Genomic DNA, 13348 nt, shown 5'->3' on the forward strand with positions numbered 1-13348 from the left:
TGAAGTCGCAGGCAGGGCCACCTCATCACGAGACCATGGACCTGCGGCGCGTTGCTACACAGGTGCTGGGCAATAATGCACGATGTATAAAGAAAGGCCAGCACACTGTATCATGCTGCTCCCCTGTGCTTTATCCATCCACTATGTTACACAAACAACAATTCAACTTTGTGGAAGTATTTATTCTCTTACCTTAACTCTTACCAGAGTCTTACCTGAGTCATTCAGATGCATCAAAAGTATACACTTGAAAAACAACAATCTACCTTGTTAACTACCATAGTTACCAATAATATGATTTAGTCTTCATAAAGGTGTGAATAGAAATGGTGTGAACGACGTTTTGTATCTGCTTCATATTCTGTATGAGTAGGACTGTTGATCCACGATGTCCTGTCCATGTACGAATATTCTATCTACAAGGCAAAACTGATCCTAGATCAGCACAGTTCTGTTCTCCTGAATCTTCTCTGGGATTAGTTTATGTGCATGTTCCTACAGCCACAAATCGACAATCTAGTCTAACATCTAAGTAAACCTAGTGCTAATTTAGGACCCGTCTTCCCGTTTTGAATCCCAATGAATAAGATTACATAGACGGGGGACCTGATCCTAGATCAGCACTCCTACCCTGAGATGTCCATCCATTCTGGTAGCCAGGTCAACCTGATTACCTATAAGCCACTCTGAGAGCGTTCAATTCAGAGGTCTTGTGGTAAGACTATCTGTCTTTATTAATTTATTTTATATTTAACTAGGCAAGTCAGTTAAGAACAAATTCTTATTTACAATGACGGCCTACCCCAGCCAAACCCAGACGACGCTGGGCCAATTGTGTGCCGCCCTATGGGACTCCCAATCACGGACAGATGTGACAGCCTGGATTCGAAACCAGGGACTATTGCACTGAGATGCAGTGCCTTGGACCGCTGCACTACTTGGGAGTTCAAGAAGAGATTGAGATTGTAAGGTTGTGGGTTTGTTTCCAGGTCGATTCGTACCAAAGACTCTAGAAACGAGGGCTCTCTGCTTGGCACACAGCAGTAGGGAGATAGTTTGGGGGTCAGGCCCTGCGACAGACTAGCATGTCCAAGGGGTGGTCACCAAGCTGCCTCACACTATAGAAATAGATGGGCTCCTGTCCTATGGGCTGTTTTGGCTCAGACAAATATGGCTTATTTACTCTGTAGAAGTGAAGGGGATTCCTGATTCGCTCTACCTTACCTTCAATCACCTCTCCCGGAATATATTGAGGGATAAGGGGGTAATAAAGGGGATTGGGGGGTGTTTGGAAAGGTCAGAGGTTGTTTTCATTAGTATAGTATGCCGGGCCTTCCTATCGCCAACTTTATCGATGCTAATTTAACTGGCGGTGGTTGTAACCCCAGGTCACCCTGCCATGGACCATATGATGGCGTGTGTAATGTAGTCCTCTAGACTAGTCACTCCTGAACCTTAACGGAGGGAAATCTGACTCTGTCAGTTATAAAGAGGCAGATTTTGGGGCCGATTTCCAATCCACTCACTTGGCCTTTAGTGACTCCCCGTCATTGACCTGAAAATACCTGATTAGTATACAAATAATATGGCCTAAACTCCACCCAGGGCTAGGGCTCTCAGAGAGATAGGTGGGGATATAAACATATTGCTTACAGCTATGCACAACAAGGGAACTGATTGATCTGAAACTGGGCCAATAGTAGCCAACCAGGAAGTCAGACAGGGTGAACACACACCTTCGGCACAGGTGTCAACCACGTACGTGCACAGCAATGCTTTCAGTAGAAGTGGATATGTTTGTTAGTTAGGGATACATAATAATGTGTACTGTAAGTGAAAGGTTTTGAAGCCCATGCTCTGCTCCCCTATGAAAGATAAGAGGGATCACTGACAGTTTAAATCCCCCTCCAGAGAAACCCTGGAATGCTTTTGAAAATGAACCGTTTAGTTCTCTCATCATTTTGTTGTTTGGCTGTGTTTACAGTTGTCACATAGGGGTGCAGGTACACACACACACTCTTGAAATAGATGTATGTGATGGAGATGAAGCTTTTATATACAGCACTAAACAACTGGCTTCCCCAAGGTGATCTTGTTGACAGGTAGCAGATTGTGTACAAACACACACACACACACACACACACACACACACACACACACACACACAGTGTGATATGTTAAATACTTATCCAGGCATTGTAAGATCTGGTATGCGTCTGCAATGTAGTCGGGCATGAACTCAAACTTTATGAACATGGGCCCAGAGCTCCACACTGGGGAGAGAGTTGTTGTATTTATTCTGGCAATACATGTTCATGCTCAATCATTTGGAATGAAGGTACTGCTTTAATCATAATGTGTGAGTGGTAATAACGGAAACTGATTTGACTGTTGTCTAAGTGTATTGTTGAATGACCAAATCTATCAGTCAATCGTTCAATCCAAAGTGACGTATCTTCTAAGGAATCATAATTGGGGCCCTAGAGAATCCATTCTCCAACCAATAAGCTAATGGCCTTGGCCCTTTGGGATCAATTCTGTAGGAATCAATGAATAATCAGTTGATGCAGAGTGCTGTTTGTAATGTATGTGAACCATTAGAAATATATCAATAGAGTCTAGTTTACTTTACGTCAATAAATTATGTTGACCTCTGACCTTTTGTGTCTCAGTCTTCCTGGGTGTCTGCGTGGGGTCCTTCAGAGGGTTGTTCAGCGCGTGCACGACGACAGCTGCACTACAGGAACGAATGGGCCTCGTGGAATGGCTGGTCCGTGTGCTCGCGCTCATGTGGGGGAGGGGCCTCTGTGCGTACACGCACCTGCATCACGAGGTAAGAACCAGGGATGGTCCAATCACAATAGAGACTTGTTTCAAACAGGTTAATCCTCAAAACATGTCAGTGAATGTCTTTGTATGCTGCTTTCTCTGTATTTGCTGTGGTCTATCTAGTAATAAAACATGAGAACACAATGACTACCATTCAAGTCAGATTTCTGTAATGGGATGACCAGTGGCCTTATTTAGTGTGCCCATAAGTGTACAGTCTTACACTAAAAGTGCATTATCATCATTTTCACAATGTCACAGTATTATTCCAACCTTATTTTGAGGAAATATAAAACATAGGTAAATCAAGTTTTTAACTGGACAGGGCCTTTAACGTTTTGACCACAATGGCCCCAGTCAGATTGACTACTTCTCAAATGAAAACATTTGGCTGGAGGCTCATCCCTGTGTTCAGTAGGCTTACAGTAATCTCTGTTAAAGCAGAAGTAAAATCTCACATAATTTGGTCAGCTGCGTGTTCATATGTATTAGAAATGTACATTTCCAGCAAATGCCAAGTCTCCCCCCGTTGCAAAAGGAAACTCACAGGCAAAGCCCCCCGCCCCCCCTTCTGATCCGTGTGGGCACAGGTGCGATGCACTCGAGGCGAATCAGTTTAAGCATCGCCTTTTCCCAATCCTGATTCATCCAAATAACCAGTGACAAAAAAAATGAACTAATGCTGCTCGGATCTCCCACATCCCACTCAGTCCTGGCAGATTCTCTCAGTCTACATGCTGAGTCACTAATGCTGCTCGGATCTCACACATCCCACTCAGTCCTGGCAGATTCTCTCAGTCTACATGCAGAATCTGCCTGCGGGACATCAGGCTCACCGTAATAGCCTTTATTTGATTGTTACACCATAGAACCCTCCTTATTTCTAAGTCATTGTCATTTTCATAAATGACTGAACTCTGTCTCAGGAACCCAGTTGGCGGACCATGTTCAGGAGACCCCAGACAATACAAGATCTGCAACACCAAGGTATGTGTCAACACGATGACATCACCACACAGGGAAAGCAGTATGCTGTGTTTGCACATGTCTATCATGCCAAGACCTACTGGCCCAATACAACATCCACAATATCATGCAGCCAAGTGAGTGTCAAGCTTGTGTACGGAATGCAATGGAAAACGGTTTAAAACATTTTGGAAAGGAACATTTAAAGGAGCATTTTGTTTTGGATGAGTCCAGGAAGTCCCTTTAGTCTAATTAACACACCCCTGGTCTCATCTGTTGAAGTGCCAACTCCTCTGACTCCTACCATAGGCCTACATGACACGCTGGCAAGACAATGGATAAACACAACAGAACGAGGAGTTGGCTAAATCACAAACAGATCTGTAACCCTGCGTCAGCCTTGTGTGTATGACAGGAATTTGTAACCTATCAATTTGTCACTTGTTGCTTTTTTTTGGAGTTTGAGATTCCACTGTGTTACAATCTCATTGTAACTGTGACTTGTTGTCATGTGCTGTCTACTGCAGACCCCCATTCACTCTTTGCCCCGAGACAAAAGGGTTCGATTCCTGGTCCACCCTAAAGTCAATCACTTTCAACCCTGCATCATCCCTTTCTGCTTTCTCCCTTTCTTCACTGTCTAAGAATAACCAAACCCAAGGGAAAATACATCTGTTCTCCTTCAACAACAAAAAAGGTGTAATCAGAATCACAACTTTTGAATGATGGATTTCCATACAGAATGGTCGATGCAGACCTTTGTATTGTTGTCAAACATTTTGAAACGATAAGCTAAGTGTGCTTCAGGGCTGATAACAAAGTTGGTTCAGTGAATGTGAACTGTGCTGTTACTATATTTAACTAAGCAGGTATGCTGTCTGGGCGTGATCGGTTTCACTGACACATGAACCTGTCACTCCATTGTACTGTACACAAGTTGAGCTCCTGATACTATATGAACAGTACATATACTTCTATCTGAGTCCCAGAAATAGATAGATACAACAGAGTTTTCATCTACACCCTCAGTGAATAGTATATTTTCATGGTATATATTCTTGAAGATATACCGTCCAAGACGTTGGTTTACCTGGAAGGTATACGGTGAGGATCCTCTGTCAGAAGTATGGGTGTGTACATGTGTGTTTAGACAGTGAGTCAGTATTGGTTACAGTATATTAAACATATTAACATAAGGTGGTGAGGTGTGTTGAGGCATGCATGTGTGAGTGCATGGCACTGGGTAACCAGGTCTCTCTATTGTATGTATCTGTCTGCTGCAGGGGTGTGCTGGGGGCTCAGAGGACTTCAGGGAGATGCAGTGTTCTGCCTACAACGACAGACCGCTGGTGGCTGGAAACAGTTACAGATGGACCACCTTCCATGGAGGTCGGTGAGGCATGGTGTGTGTGTGTGTGTGTGTGTGTGTGTGTGTGTGTGTGTGTGTGTGTGTGTGTGCGCGCGCTAAATGTGGCATATGTCCATTGGGAAATCTGCTTGTCATTTGGCCACATCTGTATTATGAATTCAGTCCATACTCTCCACTGACCTGTTTCACGCTTTCCCCTCTGCACCCTACCCCCACCACTACTTCCCCCCCATTTCCTACCTCCATCCCCGTTCTCCTACCTTATTCCATTCCCATCTGTCCTCCACCTGCTACTAGTTACCTCCTTCCATCAATTAAAATGTCCAGTTCTTTTAAACCCTGTCCTGCAGTACTACGGCTAGGAGATAATAGACTAGAATAGCCAGTAACGTGACTAACCCAACTTTCTAGTAACTGTACTGTTTAGTCGTATGTGAGAGGTAATGTCTGTCCGTGAGGAGGTTGTTTATATATGTATGTTTGCCTTGTCTTGTGATACCACCTCCTAACCTAAGGTTCTAACCCGTGTGAGCTGAGCTGTCTGGCCCAGGGTCACAACTTCTACTACAACTTTGGTCGTGTCCTGGACGGCACTGCCTGCAGTAAAGAGCCTGGAGATGTGTGTGTCAACGGAAAATGCTTGGTGAGTGACAATTTTGTGTGTATGTGTCTACTACACAGAGAGGTGGTCTCACTATGTGTGTGTGTGTCAGGCAGTACTGGAATCGAAAGCACACACTCTCCCTCTTGCATCCCCTTTCTCTCTGTCTGGGCAGTATTGGGAATGTCTCTGTCTGGGCAGTATTGGGACTGTCTCTGTCTGGGCAGTATTGGGACTCTCTGTCTGGGCAGTATTGGGACTCTCTCTGTCTGGACAGTATTGGGACTGTCTCTGTCTGGACAGTATTGGGACTGTCTCTGTCTGGATAGTATTGGGACTGTCTCTGTCTGGACAGTATTGGGACTGTCTCTGTCTGGACAGTATTGGGACTGTCTCTGTCTGGACAGTATTGGGACTGTCTCTGTCTGGACAGTATTGGGACTGTCTCTGTCTGGGCAGTCTTGGGACTGTCTCTGTCTGGGCAGTATTGGGACTGTCTGTCTGGACATTATTGGGACTGTGTTGACCATTTCCTCTGGTTCCCTTAGGAGTAGTTTACTCATCCTGTGCGTTAGGACCAGAGTGCACTTGTCAGAGCACACCCACACACACACACACACACACACACACACACACACACACACACACACACACACACACACACACACACGCCCACGCCCACACACACACACACGCCCACACACACACGCTCGCATACAAACACAGCCTCTAAAGGATAGACGGAGCAAAATCAATGTCAAGGGCTGACATTCTTTACGGCTTTTTCTTTTAGAACTAATTTATGTTTAGTCAAAGCTGGATTCATGAAGTTTCGATGAGGGAACACTAATGGTACTTGCTGCACTCTAAGAAACAGAATGTACAAACAGAGCATTAACAGAATGTTACTCTAGGCCCATAAATGCACTCTGTGTGTGTGTGTGTGTGTGTGTTCTGAGGGTCAAAGCAGAGGCCCCCAAACTATAAGCTCTGGCCCTCCGCCACTAAATTCTCAACCTAAGTGATTCCTGCAGGACAGTGACCGAGTGTTCAAGCAGCAGAGAAAGACACACACGGACACACACACACACGGACACACAGACACACGGACACACAGACACACGGACACACACACACACACGGACACAAACACACACACACACAGACACAAACATGTTGTTGCTCTGTGTATGTGGAACAATGCAACAAGGGATGCACGATGGGCCCTTTCAGGGACACACACTCACACACACACACACACCTCAGTAATAAGGTTCTCCCATCCCACACACACACCTCAGTAATAGGGTTCTCCCATCCCACACACACACCTCAGTAAAAGGGTTCTCCCATCCCACACACACACCTCAGTAATAGGGTTCTCCCATCCCCCACACACACCTCAGTAATAGGGTTCTCCCATCCCCCACACACACCTCAGTAATAGGGTTCTCCCATCCCATACACACACACCTCAGTAATAGGGTTCTCCCATCCCCCACACACTCCAGCAGATGGAGATGATTGGAAAATCAATTCTCTCCCCAGAGGTTGAGGCTTTGGTAGTACATTATGGTCCTCCATCAAATCCCAAAATCAAAATGTGTGTGTGTGCGTGTGTGTGTGCAGAGAAATGTAGGAGTGTGAACATTAGCATTTTGGTCTTTATGTTTGTGTGTTTGCTTGTATGTCTTTGTGTGAGTTGATGTGTATGAGGGGATTTATGGGGCGTGAGGTCAGCAGTGGCCCTAAACTGTCTGAGATCCCAGGGGGCATGGTCTAGGACAGGAAGCAGATGCAGAGTCCAGCTGGTCTGGAAGGCGGCGTGACACAGATTGAGTTCAGGCCCACACTACACATAGCTGCCTGGACTAAATGTGTGTGTGTGTGTGTGTGTGTGTGTGTGTGTGTGTGTGTGGGGGGGGGGGGGGGGGGGGGGGGGGGGGGGGGGTATTCATGTATACAGTAAAGAGTGCCTCATGCACTCAGGTAGCTTGTTGTGTTGATTCATATACTGTTGCGTACACAGATTCACTGTGTGTGTGTGAGGGGTAGATAATTATATGTTTCCTAGATTGCTGGTCTCTACTCTAGAACCTCCCACTTGATTGGTTTTCTCTGCACTGCAGGAGGAACATACAGATTGTAATCTGACTGGTGTGTAGCAAGCAATTGACCCCTGACCCCACGCACACACACACACACACACACACAGACGGAGACGCACGCACACACACAGATGGAGACGCACGCACACACACACACACACACACACACACACACACACACACACACACAGACGCCCACTTGAATCTGGGGCAGCAGCTAGCCGAGTGGTTAGAGTGTTGGGCCAGTAACCGTTGTTGGATCGAATCCCCAAACTGACAAGGTAAAAATATGTCGCTCTGCCCCTGAACTAGGCAGTTGGCCTACTGGGGAACAGTAGGTTGTCATTGAAAATAAGAATTTGTTCTTAACTGACTAGCCTGGTTAAATAAAGGTTACATTTAAAATGTAAAAAAGCTTCTCTCTGAGTGTTTTAATGTATATGATGGTATGATGCTTTTCACCAGGCTTCAAAGTGCTTTGCAGGGTTGGTATTTCTCCTCTCCTCGTCTCTCTTCTCATCGTCTCTCCTCGTCTCTCTTCTCATCGTCTCTCCTGTCATCCTCTCTCCTCTCACCGTCTCTCCTCTCCTCGTCTCTCATCGTCTCTCTTCTCATCGTCTCTCCTCTCATCATCTCTCCTCTCATCGTCTCTCCTCTCATCATCTCTCCACGTCTCTCCTTGTCTATTTTTTTATTCTCTCCTCTCATTGTCTTTCCACCTCTCTCCTATTCTCTCCTCTCCTTATCTCTCCTCTCATCGTCTCTCCTCGTCTCTCCTCTCCTCGTTTCTCCTCGTCTCTCCTCTCCTCGTCTCTCCTCTCCTCGTCTCTCCTCTCCTTGTCTCCTCTCATCGTCTCTCCTATTCTCTCCTCTCATCGTCTCTCCTATTCTCTCCTCTCATCGTCTCTCCACATCTCTCCTCTCATCGTCTCTCCACGTCTCTCCTCATCGTCTCTCCACCTCTCCTTGTCTCTCCTCGTCTCTCCACGTCTCTCCTCTCCTCGTCTCTCCACTCATCGTCTCTCCACGTCTCTCCTCTCATCATCTCTCCTCTCATCGTCTCTCCACGTCTCTCCTCTAATCATCTCTCCACCTCTCTCCTATTCTCTCCTCTCCACGTCTCTCCTCTCATCGTCTCTCCTTATCTCTCCTCTCATCGTCTCTCCTCGTTTCTCCTCTCCTCGTCTCTCCTCTAATCTTCTCTCCTCGTCTCTCCTCGTCTCTCCTCTCCTCTTCTCTCCTATTCTCTCCTCTCATCGTTTCTCCTATTCTCTCCTCTCATCGTCTCTCCACGTCTCTCCTCTCCTCGTTTCTCCTCGTCTCTCCTCTCCTCGTCTCTCCTCTCCTCGTCTCTCCTCTCATCGTCTCTCCTATTCTCTCCTCTCATCGTCTCTCCTATTCTCTCCTCTCATCGTCTCTCCACATCTCTCCTCTCATCGTCTCTCCACGTCTCTCCTCATCGTCTCTCCACCTCTCCTTGTCTCTCCTCGTCTCTCCACGTCTCTCCTCTCCTCGTCTCTCCACTCATCGTCTCTCCACGTCTCTCCTCTCATCATCTCTCCTCTCATCGTCTCTCCACGTCTCTCCTCTAATCATCTCTCCTCTCATCGTCTTTCCACCTCTCTCCTATTCTCTCCTCTCCACGTCTCTCCTCTCATCGTCTCTCCTTATCTCTCCTCTCATCGTCTCTCCTTGTTTCTCCTCGTCTCTCGTCGAATCTTCTCTCCTCGTCTCTCCTCTCCTCGTCTCTCCTCGTCTCTCCTCTCCTCTTCTCTCCTATTCTCTCCTCTCATCTTCTCTCCTATTCTCTCCTCTCATCGTCTCTCCTATTCTCTCCTCTCATCGTCTCTCCTATTCTCTCCTCTCATCGTCTCTCCACGTCTCTCCTCTCCTCGTTTCTCCTCGTCTCTCCTCTCCTCGTCTCTCCTCTCCTCGTCTCTCCTCTCCTCGTCTCTCCTCTCATCGTCTCTCCTATTCTCTCCTCTCCTCGTCTCTCCTCTCCACGTCTCTCCTCTCATCGTCTCTCCTTATCTCTCCTCTCATCGTCTCTCCTTGTTTCTCCTCGTCTCTCGTCGAATCTTCTCTCCTCGTCTCTCCTCTCCTCGTCTCTCCTCGTCTCTCCTCTCCTCTTCTCTCCTATTCTCTCCTCTCATCTTCTCTCCTATTCTCTCCTCTCATCGTCTCTCCTATTCTCTCCTCTCATCGTCTCTCCTATTCTCTCCTCTCATCGTCTCTCCACGTCTCTCCTCTCCTCGTTTCTCCTCGTCTCTCCTCTCCTCGTCTCTCCTCTCCTCGTCTCTCCTCTCCTCGTCTCTCCTCTCATCGTCTCTCCTATTCTCTCCTCTCATCGTCTCTCCTATTCTCTCCTCTCATCGTCTCTCCACATCTCTCCTCTCATCGTCTCTCCTCATCGTCTCTCCACCTCTCCTGGTCTCTCCTCGTCTCTCCACGTCTCTCCTCTCCTCATCTCTCCACTCATCGTCTCTCCACGTCTCTCCTCTCATCATCTCTCCTCTCATCGTCTCTCCACGTCTCTCCTCTCATCATCTCTCCTCTCATCGTCTTTCCACCTCTCTCCTATTCTCTCCTCTCCACGTCTCTCCTCTCATCGTCTCTCCATCTCTCATCGTCTCTCCTCGTTTCTCCTCTCCTCGTCTCTCCTCTAATCTTCTCTCCTCGTCTCTCCTCTCCTCGTCTCTCCTCTCCTCGTCTCTCCTCTCCTCGTCTCTCCTATTCTCTCCTCTCATCGTCTCTCCTATTCTCTCCTCTCATTGTCTCTCCACGTCTCTCATCGTCTCTCCACCTCTCCTTGTCTCTCCACGTCTCTCCTCTCCTCGTCTCTCCACGTCTCTCCTCTCCTCGTCTCTCCACGTCTCTCCTCTCCTCGTCTCTCCACTCATCGTCTCTCCACGTCTCTCCTCTCATCATCTCTCCTCTCATCGTCTCTCCACGTCTCTCCTCTCATCGTCTCTCCACGTCTCTCCTCTCATCATCTCTCCACATCTCTCCTCTCATCGTCTCTCCACGTCTCTCCTCTCCACGTCTCTCCAGAGTGGAACATGCTTCAACAGAGACAGTGGGGATGTTCACCATAGAGCAACATCTGACTACATGGACATAGTTAATTAGTGCTGTGCCCCTTGTCCTTTTATGTAGTGGAAAAAGACATCCACATCTTCAACTTACCTCCATCGCTAGGTCACCATCTTCTAAGAAATGTTGGTGTGGTATTATCTACATGCCCTACTTCCTGTTCAGAATTATTCTGAAGCCTTCTGAGTTCTGTGGTATTGTAGAAAACCTGCACCCCTCAACTAGAACTGCTTTACGATTACTGCAATTCTGCCATAGGGGGAAGGGCTCTCTGTTTACATGGCACACCCCTGACTTCTTATGGGACCTTTGACCCGCCAATCATCACCCCTGAACTTTACGCCTGGACTGATATATTGGGGGTCAGCATGCCCAAGCCGGGGTCAGAGGTCAGTCCCACTTTTACAGAGAAAGGAGAAAGCAACTAGACTTTTCCATAGGCTCTTTTCTGGGTTACCAACTCTGAACTCCCGGACGTGGTGTGAATGTGTCATGATGAAAAACCAGTCATAAAGCTGTGTGTCTGAGGCATAGTAAAGGAGCCTGTCCAGTCTAATCAGGTACCCGGAGTGATCGTCCCTTAAAGGTAGACCCAGCGATATGACATAAACACAGAAAGTAAACAGCAGCGTGGGTCAATTTCCGCAACAACTAAGAGCGTTGAAGCGCGAGGCAGAAATTCTCAGCCATTTTGGTTCCGTGGGTCCCACGTTGTAACAACGTGAAACGAACCCGTGCACATGTGCAGATGCTGTGTGTGACTGTGTGGGAGTGAAGTCTTGCATCTCACTCATCTCAATATCTGCAGTGCTGCTTGTGGCATTTCACTGGGTCTACGTTTAACAAGGCCATCAGCAGTTACTGGTGCTCTTTTTCAGGGGGTATCTTGGGGTATTTGGTTTTCAACCTTGATTTGTTTTTGCTTTGTCTGTTGTGTGTCTGGTTTTATGTTAATTGTCTGTGTGTTGTCTTTTTCTGTGTTGTCTGAACGTTGCCTGTGTTGCCTGTGCGTTGTCTGAACGTTGCCTGTCTTGTGCAGACACCGGGCTGTGACCTGATCTTGGGCTCGGACCAGCAGGAGGATGCCTGTATGGTGTGTGGAGGACAGAACTCCACCTGTCTACACCACAGGAGTGTGTACCAGAATGCACAGGGAGCAGGTACACATAAGCAAACACACACACACACACACACACACACACACACACACACACACACACACACAAACTCGAAGCATAGACAGAGCAAACAAAATGTCAAAGGCTGACACACTGAATGTACAAAACATTACAAATTTCCTAATATTTGTTTGCACCCCCCTTTGCCCTCAGAACAGCCTCAATCTGTCAGCCATGGACTCTACAAGGTGTTGAAAGCGTTAAACAGGGATGCTGGCCCATGTTGACTCTACAAGGTGTTGAAAGCGTTCCACAGGGATGCTGGCCCATGTTGACTCTACAAGGTGTTGAAAGCGTTCCACAGGGATGCTGGCCCATGTTGACTCTACAAGGTGTTGAAAGCGTTCCACAGGGATGCTGGCCCATGTTGACTCTACAAGGTGTTGAAAGCGTTCCACAGGGATGCTGGCCCATGTTGACTCTACAAGGTGTTGAAAGCGTTCCACAGGGATGCTGGCCCATGTTGACTCCAATGCTTCCCATGGTTGTGTCAAGTTGACTGGATGTCCTTTGGGTGGTGGCCCATTGATTCACACAGGAAGAAACTGTTGAGCGCGGAGAAACCCAGTAGCGGTGCAGTTCTTGACTAAAACCGGTGCGCCTGGCACCTACTATCATACCCCGTTCAAAGACACTTCAATCTTTTGTCTTGCCCATTCACCCTCTGAATGGCACACATATACAATCCATGTCTGAATTGTCTCAAGGCTTAAAACCCCTCCCTCATGTACCCTGATTGAAGTGGCTTTAACAGGTGACATCAATAAGGGATCATAGAATTCACTTGGTCAGTGTATGTCATGGAAAGAGCAGGTGTTCCTAATGTTTTGTACACTCGGTGTTAATGTTTAGTCAAAGCTGGATTCATGAAGTTTCGATAAGGGAACACTAATGGTACTTGCTGCACTCTAAGAAACAGAATGTACAAACAGAGCGTCAACAGAATGTTACTCTAGGCCCATAAATGCACTGTGTGTGTGTGTGTGTGTGTGTGTGTGTGTGTGTGTGTTTTCTGAGGGTCAAACCAGAGGCCCCCAAACTATAAGCTCTGGCCCTCTGCCATGGAATTCTCAACCGAAGTGATTCCTGCAGGACAGTGACCGAGTGTTCAAGCAGCAGAGAAAGACACACACGGACACACACACACACACACACGGACACACACTTGCACTCTGTGCAAGGCAGACACAGGCACCCAAACAAG

At 47.3% G+C, this 13348-nt stretch overlaps 1 protein-coding gene across 1 annotated transcript in view; it reads left to right on the forward strand.

Annotated features, from left to right (window-relative positions):
- The window catches only part of LOC110506161 (ADAMTS-like protein 5), a 64059-nt gene that overhangs the window by 29890 nt on the left and 20821 nt on the right, over positions 1-13348 (forward strand). Inside the window, exons 3-7 of the mRNA XM_036963236.1 lie at positions 2673-2833; positions 3756-3816; positions 5079-5184; positions 5680-5807; positions 12006-12126. Coding sequence (XP_036819131.1) covers positions 2673-2833; positions 3756-3816; positions 5079-5184; positions 5680-5807; positions 12006-12126 — 577 coding nt within the window. The remainder of the gene's footprint in view (positions 1-2672; positions 2834-3755; positions 3817-5078; positions 5185-5679; positions 5808-12005; positions 12127-13348) is intronic.

Source organism: Oncorhynchus mykiss, chromosome 26, assembly GCF_013265735.2.
Source record: "Oncorhynchus mykiss isolate Arlee chromosome 26, USDA_OmykA_1.1, whole genome shotgun sequence".
NCBI classification, from domain to species: domain Eukaryota; kingdom Metazoa; phylum Chordata; class Actinopteri; order Salmoniformes; family Salmonidae; genus Oncorhynchus; species Oncorhynchus mykiss.